The sequence below is a fragment of the Pseudovirgaria hyperparasitica genome, assembly GCF_010093815.1.
Source record: "Pseudovirgaria hyperparasitica strain CBS 121739 unplaced genomic scaffold EJ05scaffold_12, whole genome shotgun sequence".
Lineage (NCBI taxonomy): Eukaryota > Fungi > Ascomycota > Dothideomycetes > Acrospermales > Acrospermaceae > Pseudovirgaria > Pseudovirgaria hyperparasitica.
The window spans coordinates 509,826-532,531 of record NW_022985560.1 but is presented as its reverse complement, the minus strand read 5'-3'; the positions used below and the strand labels follow the sequence as shown (position 1 = coordinate 532,531).

General features: G+C 47.3%; 6 protein-coding genes across 6 annotated transcripts; 4 read left to right on the top strand and 2 right to left on the bottom strand.

The window, feature by feature from the left end:
* Positions 1–1,097: 1,097 nt before the first annotated feature.
* On the top strand, positions 1,098–4,328 carry EJ05DRAFT_518546 (uncharacterized protein; the record flags this gene model as incomplete). Its single annotated transcript, XM_033748699.1, has 3 exons — positions 1,098–1,177; positions 1,276–2,999; positions 3,046–4,328. The coding sequence occupies 3 exons, from the start codon at positions 1,098–1,100 to the stop codon at positions 4,326–4,328; spliced, it is 3,087 nt and encodes a 1,028-aa protein (XP_033598408.1).
* Positions 4,329–7,240: 2,912 nt separating this feature from the next.
* On the top strand, positions 7,241–12,428 carry EJ05DRAFT_518544 (uncharacterized protein; the record flags this gene model as incomplete). Its single annotated transcript, XM_033748698.1, has 6 exons — positions 7,241–7,404; positions 7,471–7,542; positions 7,614–7,673; positions 7,749–9,934; positions 10,142–10,503; positions 10,554–12,428. The coding sequence occupies 6 exons, from the start codon at positions 7,241–7,243 to the stop codon at positions 11,946–11,948; spliced, it is 4,239 nt and encodes a 1,412-aa protein (XP_033598407.1). The 3' UTR covers positions 11,949–12,428.
* Positions 12,429–13,210: 782 nt separating this feature from the next.
* Positions 13,211–14,683, bottom strand: EJ05DRAFT_487775 (uncharacterized protein; the record flags this gene model as incomplete). The annotated part of the gene is made up of 2 exons (XM_033745639.1): positions 13,211–14,225; positions 14,280–14,683. 2 exons carry the CDS (start codon positions 14,681–14,683, stop codon positions 13,211–13,213), a joined length of 1,419 nt encoding a protein of 472 aa, XP_033598406.1.
* Positions 14,684–15,997: 1,314 nt separating this feature from the next.
* Positions 15,998–17,332, top strand: EJ05DRAFT_502426 (STE3-domain-containing protein; the record flags this gene model as incomplete). Its single annotated transcript, XM_033747254.1, has 3 exons — positions 15,998–16,541; positions 16,591–17,098; positions 17,149–17,332. 3 exons carry the CDS (start codon positions 15,998–16,000, stop codon positions 17,330–17,332), a joined length of 1,236 nt encoding a protein of 411 aa, XP_033598405.1.
* A 2,169-nt stretch (positions 17,333–19,501) lies between these two features.
* EJ05DRAFT_518542 (uncharacterized protein) lies at positions 19,502–20,569 on the top strand (the record flags this gene model as incomplete). Its single annotated transcript, XM_033748697.1, has 1 exon — positions 19,502–20,569. Exon 1 carries the CDS (start codon positions 19,556–19,558, stop codon positions 20,567–20,569), a length of 1,014 nt encoding a protein of 337 aa, XP_033598404.1. The 5' UTR covers positions 19,502–19,555.
* A 366-nt stretch (positions 20,570–20,935) lies between these two features.
* Positions 20,936–22,652, bottom strand: EJ05DRAFT_478008 (ankyrin). The gene is made up of 2 exons (XM_033744360.1): positions 22,094–22,652; positions 20,936–21,946 (listed from the first exon to the last, which is right to left on the bottom strand). Exons 1-2 carry the CDS (start codon positions 22,459–22,461, stop codon positions 21,301–21,303), a joined length of 1,014 nt encoding a protein of 337 aa, XP_033598403.1. The 5' UTR covers positions 22,462–22,652; the 3' UTR covers positions 20,936–21,300.
* Between the last annotated feature and the right edge of the window lie 54 nt (positions 22,653–22,706).

Genomic DNA, 22,706 nt, shown 5'->3' with positions numbered 1-22,706 from the left:
GGAACTATGGCTCTGCGGTATGATGACTTGACACTCCTTTGCGTTCTTTTTCCTGGGAAGAAAGTTACAGGGTTTGAGACCCGCGAAGATGGTTGAGGTTATGTGCGGCCCGAAGCGACCGGAATACGAAGTCTTCTCCTGTAGATTTACGAGACTTGGTACTGGAGCGTGGTGGAAGCTTGTTTGTTAGAAATGAACTACTCTATTTCCATGACATTGATCTACTATATAAGTGGTAAAGTAGCAATTCAAAGGCAGTTGTCACGTACTAGTCTATCCAGGTCATGCTTCATGACGCTTTTGGATGTGCCCCTGATATTTAGAAGTATTATTGATCAGCTTTAAGGCGATTTTAGGCGATTGCATAGTATTCTAAAAAGCTTCTACACTAATTCAGGGATGATTTATAAAATCTTAATCGTAGACATGGAAGTTTGATCTAAACAGTCTCTGTTTACTCGTATATCTTGCTCTATACATCTCATGACTGATCGTATTCATCCCCAGACTTATTACTCATATTTTGACTCTTGAACATAGACAATTGGCTTGTTCTTAGTCTACAAAAGTCGCCTCTATTGTCACCGTTGCTCTAGTTACGACCAAGTCAAAGGGTGATATTATGCTAGCATCATCTACCCGGCACCGTAGGGATCCGATTATCCATGATTGCGTATGAACCCTCCAGTACGAGGAAGGAGTCCGATTTGCTAGGTCTTTCCTCCGGGACGATCGACGATTGAACTATTGGGTCATCACTTCGCCTATGGTCTCGCGTAATTCACTGTGTTGAGTGAAATATCCCTACGCTCACGTGGTAAAAGAGAGGTTTTCATATGTCAGCACACCAACTCGATTTCGTCCGGCCTTCTCCGATCATACATTCGTACGTCTTGCACACATCCTGTTCGTGTCCCACTCGTTTTTCGCAGTATCTTCGCTCCGGACAATCGATATAAGCTGAGCAAAGTCAAACTGGTCCACCCCCCCTGAGCCTGTTCCACTCTCATCTGTAACGTCACAATTCTCTTTCACGTGCAGTTCTAGAAGATCTGTACTCAGATACATTGGAAAATAGCCAACAGTCGCAGTTTGCAATGGCAGGAGAGCAAACTCAACTCCATTTGCCGTCACAGGAAGGCGAAAGTGACCTTTCGTTGCGTGGTAGGGAAGCAAAGTAAGCTGGCAATGCTAACACTGTTCCTGTATCGTGATCAGTGCGGAGAATTTTGTCCAATTGTGTTGATATCCAGAACCTATGGCTGACAAGAGTAGTCTCATCCTCACGGGAGAGCTTCACGATCTGCATTCGACTTCGACTCTGAGCCATGGCACACTCGCTACAGTAGCTCCGTTTCCCCTGAGCGAGCATACCAGGACTGCAGAGAATACATATAATCCACGCGAACTCAACGTTTTCGACCCCTCGAATCATGACATCAGGGTTCAGAAGGACCAGGATACTATCCCCCATAGCACTAATGCCACTGCCGGGTATGGCAATACTCGTTACACCGACTACAGGACGACCGTCGATCTAAACGATCAGGGCCACATTCCTCATAATCACACGACCGTGACGACAGACTCCCCAAAGACCAGTCACCGTAACAATGGTCCCAAACAGTATAGCTCCCCGTATCCAACTGTGGTCCAGCCATTGGATGCTAAGCCCTCGACTGAACAACATACACTACCACAGAGTCATGCCTCCGCCCGAAACAGTGGAAACCCTTCTCCGATCAAAGCATTGATCGGCCACAGTGCACACACTCTTCTTAGCAATGCGAGACCCCTTTCCAGCAACATCTATGGTGGACAGGGTGTGCATCATCGATACAACAATTCCTCTGCTGCTCGCAATGCATATCCTACTTCCAATATCGCTTATGGTGGCCACGGTGGCTATCTTGTTCCTACTCCGTACACTCATGCCAACAACACATATCCTGCACCTCTTGGTCGACCCCTTGACAGTAATGCTGGGTACATTGCTTCATCTACCACCACTTATGGTAATGGTGCTGACTACCCTTCTTCATTTAATCAGCCGTATGGTACTTTCGGTGGATATCCATCTTCGTCCAATCATGCTCATGGTAGCGGCAATGGATATCCTTCTTCATCCAACTACGGCTATGGCGGCGATATTTCATACCCTTCTTTTTCCAATGATGCCTACGGTATTTATACTGAATACCCTTCTTCGCTGAACCACGCTTATGGTAACAACAACGGATTCCATGCTTCTACTAGCTATGCCTTTGGTGGTAACGGCGGGTACCCTCCTTCAACAAGCTACACATATGGTGACGATCGACATAATGCAATGGCTAGCCACGTCTATGGTGACAGCAGTGGACAACATGTTCCGTCACAGAGCGTCTACGGCCACAATCAGACTCCAATCAATGCATCGCACAGCACAGTCGCACAGCGTCACGCGGATCCGCCCTCATTATCCAACCCATATACGACATTTCCACCGCCATCCAAAAGGCCACATGAAACTGCGTTTGGACATGAGAATACTTTTAACCTTGGAAATTTCAGATCTCAATCACATATCTCACCTCAAACGTCGGGACCAGTACATTCGTCCCAGGATTGTAAGGCAGACGCGAGGGCTCACCGATTGCACAAAGAGATCCTTAACAGTAGCACATCAGCGGCCGATTATCACACACGGTTGGAAAAGAAATATTCGGTCGATGAAGATGCGAAAACTCCACGCCGTCCGCCCAAGCCAAGCTCCCCAGCCACTCCAGCCGAGGACCTCGATATTGCTGGAAGTTCTGTAGACGGTGAACACGACGACGAAGCTGTCCGAGACTCGGACTATACTCTGGATACCGCCGAACCTCTCATTCTTGATGAATCTGGCCGCCCATCAGCCATTGGTAAAGTGGTGTCTATTCCATCATATCCCGGAGCACAGTATTTTCCGTATGCCTCTGGCAGAGGCCTTATTGTTGCGCCTAATGATACAAATCTTTATGGTGAGTTCATCTGTTACGCTACGAAGACCTAACTAACATTACCAAGTTCATCCGCGCAGAAGAGTCGACCATGATGACACCGACTTCACGTCTTACATTGCAGAGCAAAGGACCTATACAGAAGACATGCTGCCCAGATTCATGGGTCTGATCCATGTCCGCCCAGATGAGAAAGAGAGAGAACCGACATTCTTGCGTGACGAGAAGGGCCGCATAGTTCGTAATCAATGGGGCCAGATGGTGAAAGAGTTTCCTTTCCTGCCATTGAGGATCTCACGTGAACTCGAAGAGTGGGCTCTGTGCTACTATATCGCGCTGGGAGCCAGCCCCGGCGATGTCTTGGATCGCATGTCGCCTCCCCCGAGAAACATTGTCGGCGACCAAGACGTCGATTGGAACAACATCAAGAGTATCAAGTACAACTATAGCCGCCTGAGGAGCAAGCTCGCAATGAGGGCAAAACGATGGTACCGGCGCTACAAGCTCCAGTTCTGCTCTAAGAACGAGCAGACCGGTCTCGACGCTGTGTACATTCGCGACATCCACAAAGATCTTTTCAAGTCCGGAGTGATCCATCCGCTTCAGCTGCTATGCCGTACATCGTGGGACTTGCGTTTCGACGAGGCGTCGAACAGTTGGATTATGTTCCGGGACAATGCCGAATACAACGCACCGAAGCCGATGGAGTGCGGCGATACTCTCAAAAGGATTCTGCATATGCTCCAGTGGCGTGTGCCGACCATTAACGACCTGCGCGTGTTGTCCGCCTGGTACCGCCAGGATCCACAACACAACCCGTGGATGACGAACCCAGACTGGGTCAACATCACACCGCCACCAAATGCTTTCAAGCAGAAACTCATCAATGAGGAATTCCTGGAGAAGAAGAGGTCGCGTGATGCCCAGAAGAAAGCAAGCCGGCGCGCGGGACGCGTGCGTAAGGACAGGAAGAAGGCGGACCCTAAGGTCAAGACGTCTGCGCCGGCAGAATCGCGGCCCGCTCAGACTGGCGCCGCAGACTCGGGTGCTTCGGATGAGGTCGGAGCGCGCGTCTACGACCCGGCAGCGGTGTGTCTGGAAGGTCCGTTGTGGCTTTCTTTTCCGTTCTTGAGAACCCATCACCAAGACTCTCCTCGTGAGGCGCGCGTTCAGGCGCCGAACGTCAATCTAGATGCCACGGTCGGGCATCAGTCCTGGGTGGATCAGCCGCCATATGGCGGAGCGATCTGGCGGTGGGAAGGCAGCGGCACGCAGCTGATGACCGGGGAGCCCGCAGCCAACCGTGCTCGTCAGGGTACCAGCCCGGACCATCAACTGGTCCTCCAGTAGGCAATGGATCCAAGGATGGTGGCTTCTTCGACTAGCCGTGAGGCGAAAAGTAGAGAGGAGGGCTTCTGGTGGTTGTCTGTGTTTTCGCTGGTTCTGTGTATTTTTAATAATAAGTGTAGCTTTATTTTCACCTCTTAGACTACATCACTATTTGACTTCATAAGTGACGATGTTATGATTTAGGAATACCTACCATGCTAAATTAATACTATCAAATACGCTACAACAAGGTTTAGTGACCTCTGATGCATTGTGTTTTCATCATCAGCTTAGATACGAGGGTATTGAGCGGAGCTTAGATAACGAGTAAAAACACGAATAAAACACTGTCTCGGAGATCAATAATGCCTAGTATACTATATATCCAGTATCAAACTGCCAAAGCAGCGGATATAGAGTTCTTATCATGCTACTCCGCTTGTAGTGGGTTGTGAATCAGTCTTATAATAAGAAAGGATATTAGCTCAATACTATGAGATTGAGTTGTGCTTCCAAGTGTTCTACCTGGTTTTATGGTTGGGAGAGACCATTTTTAGATCTATAACTACGCTATCATCTCCTCTAAAAAGGCTAGAACAGACTACATCAGGCTCTATATCGATGCATTTAACGTTAATTGGCGGTGAAAGAATGCTTTAAGTGGCACTACTTATGTGTGATCTGCCTTATCTAGTGAAATATAAAAACAGGGATTAAGTGCGCGTACAGCTGTCCTCTCTTATCAAGAATAGGGAGTTGTTCTATATTAAGCATAACATCATATTTCTCTCCGCTGTTTCCTCATTCTTATACTATGTATCAAGGGAGATACCTAGCTATTCCGCCGGTTTTATGGTTCATGATTCAAAGCTACTGTGGAAACTAAATTCATTGTTAGCATACTATAACAATTTCAACACTCTATGCCGCTCACAATGATTCTAGTTTAATGTCTGAGTTATGTCTTCATCCGTTAGTAATTCCAAACTCTAGTGAGTTTCCTTCATTATATCGAGATATCTAGGATTATACCTTTAGTGACCATGGTGAAACATTCGAATAATGGTCTCATGTCTAGGCTAGAGCCAAAGATACTGCCTAACAAGGTCTTCACCACACTGATGACCTCGTTCAGACTAGGAGCGACGAATTCTCCCTTCATCTAAAGCTGAAACTATGAGGCGGGAACTTTGCTCGAGGACCACGAACGGAACATGATCTTGGATTCTGGACTTTGGTAGAAGCAAGAAATTACACTTCTTCCGCCACTTAAAGCGAATCAAACTCTGAAAGCTATTCACAACACAGATCCAGTACTCAGCTTTTGCAGAATCAGCAACTCTCGACATTGATCCACGAAGCTCCCATCTCTCCTCAAAGCAATTCTACCGGTTCCTTGACCTCAATTTCTCACGTTCCGACCCCCCTCAATCGATTCTATGGCACCAGTACGTCCCTTCGCCCGCCGTCGCATAGTGGAGCTCAAAAGGGACCATACAGCTCCCGACGCTCCCAAGACCCGAACACTTATTTACACCAGGAAAAGCCACATAATTTCTGAAGCATCAAACCCATACAGACCTCGAGAGCTACTGGCGCATCTGGGTCATCTACGAAGCCAGGGAGAAACCTCTATAAAAGACTCTCACGTCATCAATGACACAGTTAACTCCCAAAGCTCGCGGCCACTGAAGCAGACTTGGAGCAACGCTCTGAAAGAAGGCTGCAAGGACCCGTACTGGCCTCCTTTACTCAATGAAAACAAAACCCCTGTTGCGAGGATGACCAACAGTACGTGTTGGAGGTGTGAAGGGTGCCCATCTACTGGAAAGACTAAACTTTGCATGTCCCTTTGCGAGAATTGTCTCAAGAGGACGGAAGTCAGAGATATCGTCCCTCCGCATAGTCTTTGTGAAAACTATGAGAGCAGATGCGGGACTTCTCCTTACGGTTACTCTCCTTCAGAGGCATCAAAGTCCTAGTTTCCCTTCACAGTAGTTTCCTTTCTCTTTCTCTAGGCAGCTTTTCAAGTCATAGTCTGCACCATAGACGCGATACATACATTTTGGTCACTTCTATAGGGAATAGACTCCACGTCTTTACTCAACGTCCTTGTCCATCAAGGTCGTGTTTATGGTAGCACTTGCTCCTTACTATGTTTATTAAATAACGTGCGTCCCTGAAGTGGGTTTAAATGTCGCGAAAGCATTGCTCATAGACATATGTATACCTTCTGATCGAAGAGTATGGAAAGTATTGCATGCCGCTATTTCGACGGACATTTATTCGTAGCACCCGTCATGGTGATACTATAAATTGACCCTAAGCCCTTGATAACGATCAAGCTAATCATAAACTCGGTCTGACAGAAAAGTCATAGCTCAATGTAACATCGCATGGTTCTGGATACAGAAGATGGGTGTATTCCTAGCATACAGTGATGCGGAATGATGAGTGGGTAGTACAAATATGCTGTTGCTCGCACAACGCATTTATCACTAAGCACGAGGTCAAATGATACAAAGGCCAAAATCTATGCATGCTTTCACCCTGTATGACAGATCTTCACAAAACGCACGTCTCTATCCTTCGTAAGCAGTCGCTCACATACACATCACATGCCCCTTCATCATACCGATACAGCGCTTGCTGGGATGCACATTTCACTCATAGATGTGTTTTGCAGACATACAAATGGGACGACCGCACCTTGCCACTCTTCTCCCAACTCATCCCTCAGTTACATTCCCATATCACACCTTAGCACCCCACGCTCTTCCGGCGCGACACTTCTCTGATCATTCTATCCCCTCGTTTCTGCAGAGATACAGCACACAACCCCACATATCAACATAGCAGCACCACTCCTTCCCACCATCAGCGACACAGGAGTTACTGTGGTATACGAACACAGAACACACCCCCTGGTCTCGATGGATTTTTCGAAAAGGGATACTCCCACGGAGCGTAGCGTATATCCGGCTCTCAACTTCGATGACTGGTTGAAAGATCAAGGAGTAAAGGCAGAGGAATTACAATATGAAGAAGACGACTATCTAGAAATTAAAGGCGAGTTTGACGACAGCTATGCCTCAAAGTACGTATGGCCTCTTTCCTGAAGCTTACTATGTCTACATCAGAGGTCGATACTGACGCCGAGTAGTGAGATGCTCTCTCAGGCAGGAGAGCAGTCCGGAATCAAGAGCGAAGAAGAAGAAGAAGAAGATGTTTTGACGTGAGTGATGCATTCTCTCCAGTATTTCGGAGTTTTAGCGATTATAATTTGACTAAGCAATGCAACAATAGATCTTCGACGCAAGCACAAGTACACTTCAAAGCACTGGAGGAGAACAGTAACCGTACAGAGTATGTTTACCTACATTGATACTCAATAAATCCACGATATCAAGAGTGAGTTGTGCGAAAGCTGACGTGAAATAGAAATCCAAATCTGATACACGCACATGGCCTGGCTCAACTATCACAGGGGAACACTATATTCTCCACTCCGGACTATTATTCCACAGGAGCTGATACGAAGCCGCTTGAATCTGACTCGAAGAACGTAACACACCCAATGGACCATATGCTATTGAAGCGAGGGACACCATTATCGGAAACATCGCAAATAAACCATACTTACCCTGGTCCCGTTAACCAGGCTGAAGATACCATGGACCTTTTTGGTTTGCCGAGCATGACCACATTTGGTGGCACCATGATGAGTACTGGTGGCTTTCGGCATGTAAACCAGAACGAAAACTGGTTCAACACAGCGCGATCCAACAACAACATGAACATGGGAGCGCCATCTTCAATGTCAAATCCTCTCCCTTTGTCGAACTTTGCCGAGCACTCCAATGTTCATAATTATGTGAATGTCTCGACGACGTCAAATCTTCAGAGTCCACTCCAGTCAGCTCCTTCGCCACAACCCTTTCGAGTGGGTAAAGAGCAGTCCAGGCCCAACCCCATATCTCAATACGGGGTGGGAGGTAACCTCACATTCAACAGCCCATCCTTGAATAACACTGAGTATCAGCAAAATTGGCATTACGGGACATATAGTTCTCCACAACCGCTACCAACATCAGCGTATGGACAATGGACCAGACCTACGGCGCCAATCACTGCACTGAGTCAAGGCCGCGACATCAACCAGCCATCTATGTCAGAGACCAGAACTCCCAAACGTCAAAAAACCGAAATGCCAAGCTATAAGGCAGGACTAACGGATTATTCAATGGAAATACCACCCTCGATGACAAATAACGCATTCAAGTCTCTTAAGAAAATGAAGAATTCAAAGCTAGTCCCCATCCAATCACAACATAGCATCATGGGCAAGCCGCGGACCATTCCGGTGGGCCCATCTAAGGCAAGTGTGCTCAAACAAGGCCCTGAGCAGATTACTATTGGACAGGCAGCTAGAATTCCTCAGAGAGGTGGAGGAACTGATTACGATGGGGCCGTCAACATATACATCGACGACACGACGCCCTCAATCAAGCTCAGTAAACGTTTCCGCAGGCACCGAAAGCGCGAGACAGAGCAAGGCAAACGCTTCGACGGTGAGGAGGACTTTACTTCGTTCAGTACCGACTCGTTCCAATATTCAGACGAGAACCTACCCCCCTTACTCGGCGTCATCTGCTGTGAGCATCAGAGCAAGAGCAGATCTTCTGATCTCCTGGATTCCAGAGGAAATCCCATTATAGGTCCTCGGGGTGTCCCGCTAACAGATGTCCCATTTCTTCCCCTCCGAATTAGCCGCAAGGTAGAGAAGTGGTTGATCGACTACTGGTTGGCGAAAGGAGCTCAACTGCACGACATCATCGTACGTACCCTACCCAGAAACGAACAATTCGTGTTCTATGAAAGAGACCACAAGTATGAGATTCGGAAGGACAGGAATGGCGACAATATCCTTCGGACAAACTATACACAGCGAGAGTGGGACCAAGCAGAGAAGGTCTGGGTCAAGAGAATGTTCGACATGGACAGGAATGCACTGAGTATGCGAGCGCAGCGGTTCAGAAATATATGCGGCCGGATATCCTCTTCAAAGAAAGGGTCTATGACTAAAAAAGCTGGGGAAGAGCTGCAGAAAGCGCTCAAGACTGGAACTCTCCATCCATTCCAGATCTTGCTCGGAGTTTGCTGGAACTTACTTCTTGACGAAAATGCAACGGAGAATAATCCTGAGAAAGAAGATAAATGGATAATAGCGCAGATCGACGATGCTAAGCGCACTTCTATATCGTACAGTCTCGATGTGTCGCTTGGCGTGGATGAAAGAATGTACCAAGCGCTGCTTGCATTGAGACGAAAAATTCCGAGAAAAAGCGACTACGATGCACTGAAGAAACTTTACTTTGACGGAATCAATCCATACAAGCAGCAGCACAAACATCTCGGCTGGCTTGACGTCGATGTCAGCCTCCAGCCACAGCTACTCGAGGTCATCAGAAGATACGAAAACCTTCCAAAGCTTGAGTTCTTCTATAGAGCACATACACACCATACTGAGGAACAAGAAGATGGCGGGAAGAGGAAGAGAACGATCAAAGATGTCCAAGACCTTGATAACGCGGAGAACCAACAAAACAACGAACGGAAGAACTTTGGTGAGTATGAACGAGATGACGGAGATGAAGAATATGCTCAAGAGTTCCAAAACTATGGTGACAATGAAGCTGATGAGGACCGCTTCGATGGTTCTGTGAATGAGGGTCATGCGCTTTGAAGCGGTGAAAACAATAGCAACGAAATTTCGTCATACTTAAGCATCGTTTTTGGAGCATAACATGATACTGTATAAATAGTTCTTCTAGCTGAAATTGAAGATATTAAAGAGAAAAAAAGAATTCGAGCTATGGGAGCGATTCTAACAAAAGTCTGGCGTGATACTTCTCGTGAGCTGAGTGATGAGGAAGGTGCAGCTATCACAACCAACAATACTGCCCTTCCCGATGGAGACATCCCATATTCTTCAGATGGAGATCAAGAAGACTGCTCAGTCGATGTCACAGACACACTTGCAACTCACAATATGACCATGTCAAGGCGTAAGCATTTACCTGCGGTATACTATTCGAGCCCGCCGCTGAGGTCTGCAGGTGGTCAGGACGTTCACTTTCTACTTACATCTCCACGGGAAACAGAACATTCCATCAGTACTCATGTCGACGAACTTGTTAGTGCATAACGACCATCTCATACTGATAGAATCGCTGATATTGACAGGAGATCACAGCTGGTACAGTAGTGGCAGCCGAGGCGACTTACAATGAATGGCATGAGTTCCCAGCAATGAACACAATAGTTACCTATCCGCAAAGCGAAAATGAATATAACGGCGAACCCTCCTCTGTTTCCATGCAGCACGAGTTTCCTCAACAAGCCCTCGATCAGTACGGAATCTTGGCAAAGGGGGCTATACAAGCTCCTATTTTTACAGAACTGAATCCAATAGACGATATGCGAGCAGATTCAGCAATGAGCACCCCAAAAAATCCAGCGTACACGTCAAACGATGCGGAAAAATTTCATTGGCAGACACTCTTGGGCTATCATCATCCTGTTGATCTGGTGGTTAGTGATGAGCAAGAGAATGAGATAGACCCGGACTTTGACTTTGATGAATGGCTCATGTCCGATGCAAGGAACACTGAGTGCGAGGGCCAGGGAGACATTATATTGCAAGGCATCATTTGGGCTCCCAACCCGACCAAGACAACACTCAGAGGTGGCCAAGGAGATGAAGATCAGGTTGGAGTTGAAGGGAAATTGCAGGCTGAAATCGGACTAGAACAACAATACATCCCAACAGAACAAAGTTTCTCAGACGAACAAACTATCTCGGATGACGAGACCATCTTAGTGGCACAGAGCAGCTCGGATGAACGGAACCAACCAGAAGAACGGGCTGAAACATTAGAATCGATCGAGCAGCCACTATACCAAGGTGGGGACGAAGATCTGATAATAATACCCACTCAGGCTGAGCTCGATTCAGTTACGGAAGCCGATATTCAATCGTACAGAGATACGGCGAATCTATATGAGCCAGGGACATCATACATATTACCAAGTTGTAGTGGCCCCGCCGTTGCGACCCGACGAGGAGTCGGTATGACCATTGAACAGTTCGAGGAGTTTCGGGATATCATTTTCTACAAGCGAATCGACGATAGTCGGAGACAAGCCACCCATCCCCACGAAGAACCTCGCAACTTCCCGCCGACGGAGGACTTCTTTCCCTCGTCTGACGAAGACTCCGCGGTAAGAGATTCTTACGTGCTTCAATCCTCTGTACCAACTTCGTTCGTACAAGAACGACGTGTTCTGATCGGAGAATATGGGAACGGTGTGCCAAAGATGGAAAGTGAGCTTCCGAGTTCTCCATGCGCCAGGCGGGGCATGGGACTATTAAGTTATGAAGAAGCATATACGAAGGAGCAACAAGCGGAGATGGAGGACGAAACACATACAGACATTGAAGATGAGACATATACGGATGTGAAGAGCAAACTTCCATCTTCGCCACCAGCTACAAACTGGGGTCGGAAAAGGCATCCTGAGGCAGACAGATATCGTGAAGGAGAACATCATCCTAGAAAGCGCAGGCGTTCGGCCTAATTGGAAGTTTGGCTCAAGCGGCGAGTAAGGGGTTTATCGAGAAGTTGTATTTCTATGTGTACGCAGAGAACAGGGCATCACCACTTTAAATATCCTTGTACATATCTTTCCATTCATGCAAACAGGTGGCTCATAGGTATGTTGTGTACGACTTCTGGCTCTGGCACCAACGTGGAGGTATGCGAAAGCTCTGACCGTCACGCACAACGCGAAATTCAGTCCCAAACGCATACGACGCGGGAGTGTATAGTCACATTTTCGATGCAGAGAATAAGCCGGTGTCTGAACAAACTCAAGGCAGAACACGGCGTCCCCACAAGGGTGAGAAATACAGAGAGGGCAAGAGTAAAGTGAGATTGCATTGTAATTAGACCAACTCTCCACGCGAGACCAGAGTAGACGTGACTACCACTATCGCCTTGTTAGATTATACGGCAGTATTCGGAAAAGAAAAGATACGCCTGCGCGCCTGCGTCATGGTTAAGAGCCGAGTATTCATGCCCTCGTTTGGATCCTTACGTGCTATGCACTAGGGATGCTCCACAGAGCAGACTGGAAATATGTTAACATATGGACCTTTGAGAAACCAAGACACTTGCCTGACCATGAGATTTGGTTCGCGCAAATTATGCTGCTCAGCTACATATTTGGTTTCTAGGCCGTCCGTAGTATCAGGACACTTCCGAATACCTGCAATACATGGTCCTTTATATGCAGGCCTGTAGCCGACGAGTTCCATTCTCGACGACAACTGGTCAACGAGTCATTTGAAGTGTTAATCTTAGGTCTCTTCGCTATTGGAGGCCCATATATCGCCTTGTACACGAACATCATGATGCCTCTACATCTGAAGACTTGGTCCTTGCTTGAACGAACTCAGATAGAGCATCGAAGGGTCATCGAGCGCTTTTAGAGGGAAATTCAATCGCTGATATCAATTATTTTCGATGATGAGGTGCATTGTCTTCAACAGCCAACCTCTCGGGCATAGTGAACGATCAAATTACGATAGTCTGAGGCATGCGAACAAACGGACGACATACTGAGAAACGGATTGGTGTGCTAGACCATAACGATCTTTAACGTAGTCCAGTATTGCACGCTTAAATCTCACGGACAACTCTACCATCTCAGATAATTGGAGCGCTCGAGCCAAATGGACGAGGCTTGATGGGTAAGATCTGGACGTTTCAAATGCTGCGGCATAAACTCATCGGCTTGCTTTGGGCATTATTTGCTTCACAGCCGCACATACTAAAGGTTCATCGTGGCCGCCCACGAGATGCATGTAAGCGACCCGTGCCAGGTGACACATGCCGGCCGGCGCTCCCTTTATTGAGAGGGCGCTTCCTCGAAACTTCAGACCTACCAGTCGGTGCTATCCAGTGCTTTATGCCACCGACTAGATCCATGAATACTTGAAATGGGTATATGATGATGCTGAAAATACCATTCATCCAAAAAGAGCAGCAGCTACTGATCCATTGCAGAAGCTTCGCGATGACACCCGGCTTCTGCCCGGTTCGAGCAGCAGCGGCTGCCAGAGATAGCGCATCTTTGAGTCGGACCTCGAGGTCATGGAGACGCGCTTCATTTTGTATGGTCTGAGTCGTGTATCTCTTCTCATATCTGCGAACAGCGCGATTTAAGGCATCCAGCTGCGGTTGCACGGTTTGGCGGACTGACGCACTTATCTCCGTGACCCGAGTATCCTTCTGAGAAAGATCAGTCCCGTCACGGGTTTCCTGTTCCGCAGCACGAGACTCGATTGCTTCTACTCGCATCAAGATATCCTGCACTGCTTGGCTGTCAACCGCCTCAGGTGGGGAAGGCTCGCGTTGCACGATGCGCTGGAGATGCATGATACGAGCACGCTGTAGTCTAATCAGATGCGATACCGGCCGCAGTTCTGCAGCTAGTACAAAGATTGTCAGATTGTAGTTCGAGACCAAACCCTCGGATGGGCGTGTCAGGTATGAGCGAATGTAATGCAAAAGGTAGGCGCCTAATACTGGGCCAGCAAAGCAAGCTGCGAGAGACAACAATTCGTTTCTCCGCAACTCAGCACTCGCATATTTCTGCTCATCTGTCTGCCGCTGTTTCTGTTTCTGTTGACCAATAGGCTCCGCAGCGGGAGTAAGAATACTGTCCGATGGCTTCTGGTCTTGACCAGTATTTTCTTCGGCGTCACTATCCTCTTCAAAAATTGTTTCAGAAGGCTCATCATCAATTTGCTTGGATATTATGAGCACATGCTGTGCTGAGTTGTACCAGTCCCTATTGACAAGCGTTAGACATACATGCTCATCGTAAATAGGACAGCCTACTTACCATGGAGTGCGCACGCACCAGTTCAGGAACATGGTGCTCAAGCCAAGTAGCAGTATATCTGTGACAACTGAGCTGCCATTGTTGAACAGCAGACCTCCGACGGCTGGAAGAATGGCAAACACCAGAGGCACCGAGTGCCAATGCGAGGTGTCTTCAGACGTCAATTTCTCGAGGGCGCCAGGACTCAGAAGATCATCGGTGGAAGACTTTATGGAATGACGAGCATCGTCGAAGGAAGAGGACGAGAAGAGGGAGCTGCGACGCCGAGTAAGACCTGGAGGTTGGGTGGGACGCACGCCCTCAGCGAAGGTGGCAGCACGAGTCGTTTGGCGCTGTTCTCGTAGAAACGGAGTGGAGGTGCTGCGACGCATCTCGAGAGGAGGAGAGGCAGTGCGGTCTCCCATGATGATGGTCGTCGACAGAGCTTGAAACATGAGTTGAGCAGTCCGATGTTTACAGATGGATGACGTCGAGGTGAAACTAACTGCTTAGGTGCCCGCCCGCGATGGTGAGCTATCCACGGCGTCTTGAGGTATCGAAGAGAACAAAGAACAGAAGCGCAGCGGAAAGCGCGAGGATATGGTTGACGCTGCCATCCGGACGGTGGCTGTCAATCATTTGCAGCTGAAATGCAGGAGAAATGCAGATACAGATGCGTAGATTCGTGCGAGTGGTTAGTTGAAGCTTCCGCGCATGTGATAATCTTCCAGCCCAATCCCGCAATTCCCGGCCAGGAGTGATCGACATCAGGGATTTGGAGGGTGGTGCCTCGGTGCCTTAATATCTTGATATCTTGATGCCTTGTAAGGCCGACTTGCTCGGGGCCTCACACTTTCGTCTTCTCCGAGTCACGCCAGGCACACATACATGGAACTCTCACTCACAACTTCACAACTCACAAAACCGGACGAGAAGCTTAACGCCACTGCATTTTGCTAACACATTTCTGGGTCAGTCATGCACTTGCGCTGTAGTCTTCAAACCGCGTAATATGGCTCACCAAGGTCGCCACAAGCTTTTCACGCCCAGCTATGTTGTCGATCCATTGACATAGAATTTCATGGAGCCTCTACCCAAACACAAATCTGACTCTTAATAGAAAAGACCATGTGGTCGTACGACTATCTCCAAAAGCTTGACGGTACGGACGGGTCGTCTCCCGACCCTGGTCGACATTCATTTACTATTCAAACCCCGTTCGGGACGACGCCTCTTCTATTCACATCCCGATACGGTAACCTCCCGCTCCAGACTTAGGGCCGCATCCACAATGTTGCATATCTTGGACTCAAATACCTGCATACTCAACGAATCGCTATCTTCGCCAGATAGAATCATTTATCTCGTGTTCGTTATACTCTTGTTTGTCCTATACTTGTGAACCTTTTGTTCCTTGTTTGTGTGTGCGGCATTCAACATTGTTATCTAGGAAGTATTCGTTTCCCGCTCACACAAGTGAACCGTCGTATCACATTGCAGCCTATTCTATTTAATTTGGCATGGGCGATGCGTTATTCTGGTTAGATCCTATTCAAAATGACACGGTCTATGAGACTCCAGTCCACAGCCTGTCCCTTCCTGTACTATCACACCTTCATCAACATGAGCTTTGCCCCTCCAAAGAATAATAGTAGACTTGGAAAGTTGGAAATATCCCCCAAAACCCTTTGGGATATATATTCTACTACATGTCTGCGAATTCTCAACCTTCCCACAGCATGTCCCCCACAAGAGTCGTGCTCGTTGCGCTGGCCGCAATCGTTGTCGTCGTGGACATTCCGCCTCTCATTTGGCATTTCAAGAACAGGAATATTGCCCTGTTCAGTCTATTGCTATGGCTCATCATCCTCAACCTCGTCACAGTCACTAATGCGCTGATATGGCCGACTGACGATACAAGCACTTGGTGGGATGGTCAAGGTCTTTGCGACATCCAGGTCCGACTTCTTCTAGCGGCCGATTATGCTCTCTCGGGCTCATTGGTCTGTATCATGCAAGGTCTTGCAAAGGTCATGGATACAGACCGCGCAGTCATCAATCAGTCTCGACACGATAGGATCAAAAAGACGACACTTGACCTAACACTATGTTTTGGACTCCCAGCGGCATTGTCAATATTGCACTTAGCGATCGATCAGCCGGCACGCTATGTTATATTGACGGTGAGCGGCTGCACAGTCCCAATCAGCTACAATTGGGTGACGTTGGTGCTCATCTGGCTTGTGCCGGTGCTTATCACGTCTGTAGCCTCATTCTATGCCCGTACGTACTCCCTCGCCCTCGTCTGTATCACGCGCTGACATATCGCCAGTGACGGTCATGTATCGCATGTATAGGTATCGACGACAATTTTCAGCACTCCTTGAGCGTTCGAGGACCACCAAGGCTCGCTTCATCCGCCTCTTTGCCATGACACAGGTTCTTCTCACTATCACATTACCACTGCAGCTCTACAGCTTGTCCGCAAACCTCGCAATGGTCCAACTTGAGCCTTATTCATGGTCAGTGATTCACGACCATTGGAGCAGCACCATCATCTTGGTTCCCATGGACGGCGTTATTGATCCTACAATATGGGTTCGCGTCGTCGCTGGTCTACTTGCATTCCTGTTTTTCGGCACTGGTGCAGAAGCAATCACCAGATACCGTGGCTGGCTGATCCTACTCGGGCTCGGAAAACTCTTCCCAAGCCTGCTCCAACAACACTCGAGCATCACATCGAATCCATCACGAGTCACGATCAGTAGTGTGGGAAGTAAAGCGAAGTTCTGGACAAGCTGGAGGGCCCGTAAAGGAAGCGCGAGCACTGAGGCGTCTGCGTATGTATCGCCCTGTTATCCCTGCCGCGTGTCAAGCTAACGTAAAATAGGACGAATATATCTTTATTCCAACGTTCTCTCACCACGTCAACCAGGGTTACAGATTGTCCGCAGATGCAAACTCTGGATAACATTTACATTACCAGAGGGTCTTTGATGTTTGATATCGATCCTGATTTGGAAGCGCAGGACGATGGGGATGATTCGACACATGAGCCTAGACCACGACTGTAAGTCGTCGCCCCACAACACGCGCGCTCGTAAATATTTTGATGCTTCCTCGCCATCCTCTTTCCGTCGGCATCTTCGCTTGGTCAATATTGACAGGCCTTCGTCACCAGTATTTTACTTTCATGTTGAGATGATATATCATCACGGCACGAGATAAAGCGTGCCTTTGTACTCGCCAGGCTGACTTCTGTCATCACAACATCCTTCATGCATTAACCTATAAACCTTACATGAAGCATTGATTGGGACGCCCCTCAGCGAAGGAAGCACGCCACACGCAGGGCGGTAATCAGAAACAAGCCGGGAGAGTGTTGATGATCTATACTGGTCTTATGCCACACGTTATCTCACAGTCTAATTAATGAACCGGGATGCATGAATCCCGTTCTCACTGTCCGCGCGACATTCCCTGTGCCTAGCATAAATAATAACTCGCTACTGGATTACTGGTGTCCACATTTATTCGAGTCAGGTTGCTCGGCTTAATTCCTTATTGTGCGCTTTCATGATTACTAATTACTCCCAGTGGACTTCCTGTTTGATCCACTTCAAGTCCACTACTAATAATCCCAGTCCCGAGTACTGCACAGGTAAGTCAACCGCACGGACGCCCGCTCAGTCACCATGGATCGCTCAGCCACTCGACGAAGAGTGAGGCGTCTGTGTTGTGATTCGTCGCCCGAAATCTAGTATCTAACTGGGGTGCGGACGCTTCCTACATGTCCATGCGTGTGCGTCGCGTTCATACAAACACGAACACGTGTGCCACGCAAAGGAATTCCAACGCAAATGCGGTTCACTCACTCCTCACTGGTACACATACATTCCCACGACGTTTCCTACGTAGAATACATGGGCTCAATGCACCCCCCCCCCTGCTGTGCAACTAGACAAAAGCAAGTGGTCACTCGTCGCCGGTTCTTTCGCGGTCTATAGTCCAAGAAAGAATAATAGAGCATAAGAGGAGAAGTTGCTTTGATTGGTCCGTTTGTAGAACGTGCAAATGAGGCCGTTTGGCTGAGAAATAAATTGCTCGCTATCACTATGTATTCACTCAGTTCTGTGCCGTCTCGTCCGCGTGGTCAAATCCTATCCGCACACGGATCCATGCTTTTCTATAATTAGATCCAAGATGATAAATGTCCCGACGATTCATTCCGCAGTTATTCAATGTGTCTATTACAGCATCCTGATTCAAAGTCTATAGCTTTGTAGCTGAGGGTCTATACTACCTTACCACCTGGTCATACCATACCACTTAGCAATGTAGAGTTCTCAAATTTGAACGTGCAGAGTATGTATTGAAACCCTGGATCACTATGACTTCAAACCTTAACTTTTGAGAGACCTGAATTTCCAGACGCTAACGCCACCTGGTACGAATGAAAAATACCGCACACAGCTTCAATCAGCCGCGTTGCGAAATGTCACACCTCATAGTGGTTATCAACTTGGTGGTCCTTGCACTCGGTCATTGCTGTATCTACCACACCTAAGAGGAATCCTTACGGCTGTACTCCCTCAATAGATATTAAAGCCGCGCTACTTATACTTAATATAGAAGTATTCCTATTAGTTATTAAGATGAGACTTATTTTATTAGCGTGTCCCGTAGATTCTGCGTTTCTGAGTATCAAGTCCTTATACGTTACTAATATTTTGTATGTAGCTATAGACAGAGTCTATATATATAGTTAGAAAAGATAAGAGAAGTAAGAGATAAGAGAAGTAAGAGATAAGAGAAGAAAGAGATAGAGATATATATAAGGATACTACGTGAGAGCGGTGTTAAGAAGTCATTTATCACATCACTATACTAGAAGTATTTTAAGCATATGAAATATATTATATACCAAATTATCTACTACGAGCTAGAGATGATTCTTTATTAGGTATAAATCGTGCGGTATTAAGCCGTGAGGCATTACCATTGTTAGTGGAATGGTATGGCCGTAAGTTGAACCTCTTCTAGGACTTAATTCTAATATACCAGGACTAAGGACGTTACTATTTATATCTTGAGCAAATTATCGCTTTATATACCGGTTAGTAGAAAGAGATAGACTAGGTTTGGGTCTTCAAAAATGACGCGCTACCTATATTATATCATGCTATAATAAATACTAAGAACTCTGCATAATGTAAGAGCTGTTTTGCTATAACTATTACTCACTATAACTCTTTATTTCCCTCACATCCTCTTATTTGGACTCTTGATTATCAAATATGGTAATGCTACTCCTAGTGTTATTACTAAGTTTATTAACTCTTTCCTCGGCCCGGACATACGCTTGGCACGAGTCATGCGATAAATATTCAGATTTTCCAGGTGTTAAGGATGTGATGGACGAGGTGATAAGAAGTGCTAGACTAGCTCATCGTTATTTAGAGCTAAAAGATAGTCCCCCTGGCATCGATCGTGCCTTCCGTCGTATGTTTGATCCTAGGGATCCCTCTGCGTATGAAAGTACCGCCCGGAGGGTGGCATCTGTTATGCGTAGTGTAACGGAAATGAGACCTTCGCCTCAATTCTTCGACGCAGAGGCGCTATTCTACTGCGACAACGATAAGCGGTGGAAGATCAAACTTGACCAAGAGAGCGGACAATCCCCACTCCAGGAAATGATAAAATCTTGGCGTCGTCAGTTTCCATCTTTACATACCAAAAAAGATGAAGAGATCATTGAAAGACTATTGATGTATAGCCCAACAAGAGTAAGGGGAATGGTCACGTTCGAAGACGCTGAGAGCGGGATGGTCACGAATGACTTCCCAGGCTGCATGGACCCAGAATATTCTACGAGTGTGGGCGCGATAATGTATCGAGATCAAGCCCCCAGTACCGCAGACACGATACCTGAAAGCCGGAACACTCTCACGCTATGTGATGCAGTGCTGAAAAGTGGATTCAGAACTATGGAGCACTACGTACAAGAGGCCACCAAAAACGATCCGCATAGGGTGCTAAATCTCCAGGTCTTCGAAGCAGACAAATTGGTTTCGTTTCTTAGCCTTACATTACTTCATGAGCTCATGCATGTGCTGTATACCGAAATAGGGGACGAAAAGTACGGGACAGGGTGGACTGCTTGTCAACAGTTACCTACGAGCGCTGCGCTCATAAATGCGGAAAGCTATGCTTATTTCGGTATACTCGCACTATTATTTGAGATGGGGTATGAACTAAGTTCTAGTCCAAGAGAGGCTTACGTTGGTAAATTAGTTAAAAAAACTTCCTAGTAGATCCTCCTACTATAGTTATATTATAAGGCTATCTATCTATATTAAACGAACAACCCTGTGTGATTAATATGATTAATGATTTTGGTACTAATACTTCTCTTATACACTGATAATTCTACAAGGAACGTCGCCTATATAGAGCGTTGAATTGCTGTACTTAGCACCGTCTTTAAGTGTACATTTTCTAGAGCTATGACTAAAGATCTATAATTGTAGGCTCTTTACTATTACCAAGCAGTAACCTGGATCCTCTCTTAATATGACAGTGACTACCAACAAATATACTCCTTAGGATGAAAAGGTATCAGTGCTGATAATTGACTCGTAATGTACACTGCCTCGATCACGCATGGACGATCAACACGATCAGCAAAACCTTAAAATTTCTATTGGTCGATCTATATACATAGCTGCCTGGGGTGAGGATCGTAACACTCTGATTGCTCGCCTTATAAAAAGAATTGAAAGGACAAATACAAGGTTATACCTAGCCCGGCTAAATGGAGACGTTCAATCAAGTAAGATTTACAGAGAGTCTTGAAGAAAGTTGGCATGCCACGCAATGCATGTAATACCCGGGAGCCATCTGCGCCTTGTACTTGTTTGAAATTTTACGCCCCTATCCATGGAATCCAGGACCCTAGTACGCCAACCCGGGAAAATGATAAGTGGATATCAATGTTTTGAATGTAAAGTTGTGAGGAGCCTGCCGACCTCTTCATACAGCGTTATGCCGCTGCAACAGGTTGATATCGCTGCGTTCCTGTATGATCAGGCGCTGAACCCTCCCAGTGCTCGACCAGAGTGTCTTCGGCGATAGTCATCTCAGCTAGACATTCATTAACTCTCTCCCAGTCATCTGTTCCATGAACAACTTCATTATCGACCACAATCCAGCTGTTCCGTCGTTCTTGTGGGGGCGTCGTTGACCAGGACGATAGGAAGTGCTCCATTGCAAGGTCCCCGAGCACACGCGCATAGTGAATAGCGGGCGGTCGAGTTATCCCCGGTTGATAGGGGTTCGCGCCACGTTCGAGTAGAAGCTTTGCTCGAGGGAGACTACCTCGCCACACCGAGGCATGGAGAGCGGTGTCGAGCTCCGGGTCGACATCGCTAATGCAGATTCGTTGATCGAGGAGTAGTTCCAGAATGGGAATGATAACCGAGTCATCTTCTGGTCTGGAAATGGCAAGCTGCAAGGCTGAGCCATTGCTGAAGTGTGCGTTGGCGGAGAGAAGGAGTTGTATGCTTTGCAGCGGACCATATAATGCAGCAGCATCAAGTGCCGAGCTGTTGCGGCGCGGATCTATCATGTCGAGGTTGGCGTCGTGGGAAATGAACCACGAGATCAGTAATGGGGAATGAGATACTGAGCTGCGTGGAAATGCTGCTTAGTTTTGGTTTGAAAGTGAAAAGGAGAAGACCTAGTCTTGCTCAAGCATGTAACAAAAGAGAGTATCCTACAAATGTAGGAAACATGGTACAAGTACACGCGATACTCAAAGAGATTGTGATCCTTACTGGATGAAGGGTGCGCCGTTGTGATCGATGGAATCGACGCTCCATCCCCTTTCAAAGAACGTGTCAAATAACAACAGACGTTCTTGATCAGGCATTGGATGAAAGATAGCTTGGTGAATGGCGAAAGGCGTGAGAGGGGAGCCTTCATCTAGGCTGAAGCGCACCCAGGCAAGAGAGCAGTGTCGTATTGAGTCGACTAATATTCCTGCGAGATATTCGTCGAACTTGTCTTGGTATTCATCCGTTAAGTCAGGATGATACCGTATAGCTGGTGCCAATCGGAAGGCATCGTCGAGGTCGCCGTATTGGCAGACCCAGTAGAACTGCTTCCATAGCTCGGCGATACTGAAGTCGTGCACGGATATCATATTGCTACAATTCATATCTGCTCTGGAGTAGGCAGACGTCAGGAGCATACAAACGCCAAGGACATGAGACACTGTTGTTGGTGAGAGGAGAGTGAGGAAGACGTACGACTAGGAGGAGGGAGGACTTGAGCCGCTCTATATGCCATATCTGTGGTCCTGTGGCGGGCCAACATTGCGAGCTATTGGGGGCGACCCGGGTCCGGGTGAGGCAGTGGGCTGGTCAAGGCATAAAAGTGAGGCGGACG

Coding starts and splice junctions, on each gene's coding strand:
- EJ05DRAFT_478008 (XM_033744360.1), bottom strand. CDS start 22,461: ATGATATCCGTGCACGACTTCAGTATCGCCGAGCTATGGAAGCAGTTC. Junction 21,947..22,093: donor AACGGCGCACCCTTCATCCA/GTAAGGATCACA, acceptor ATTTCCACGCAG/CTCAGTATCTCATTCCCCAT.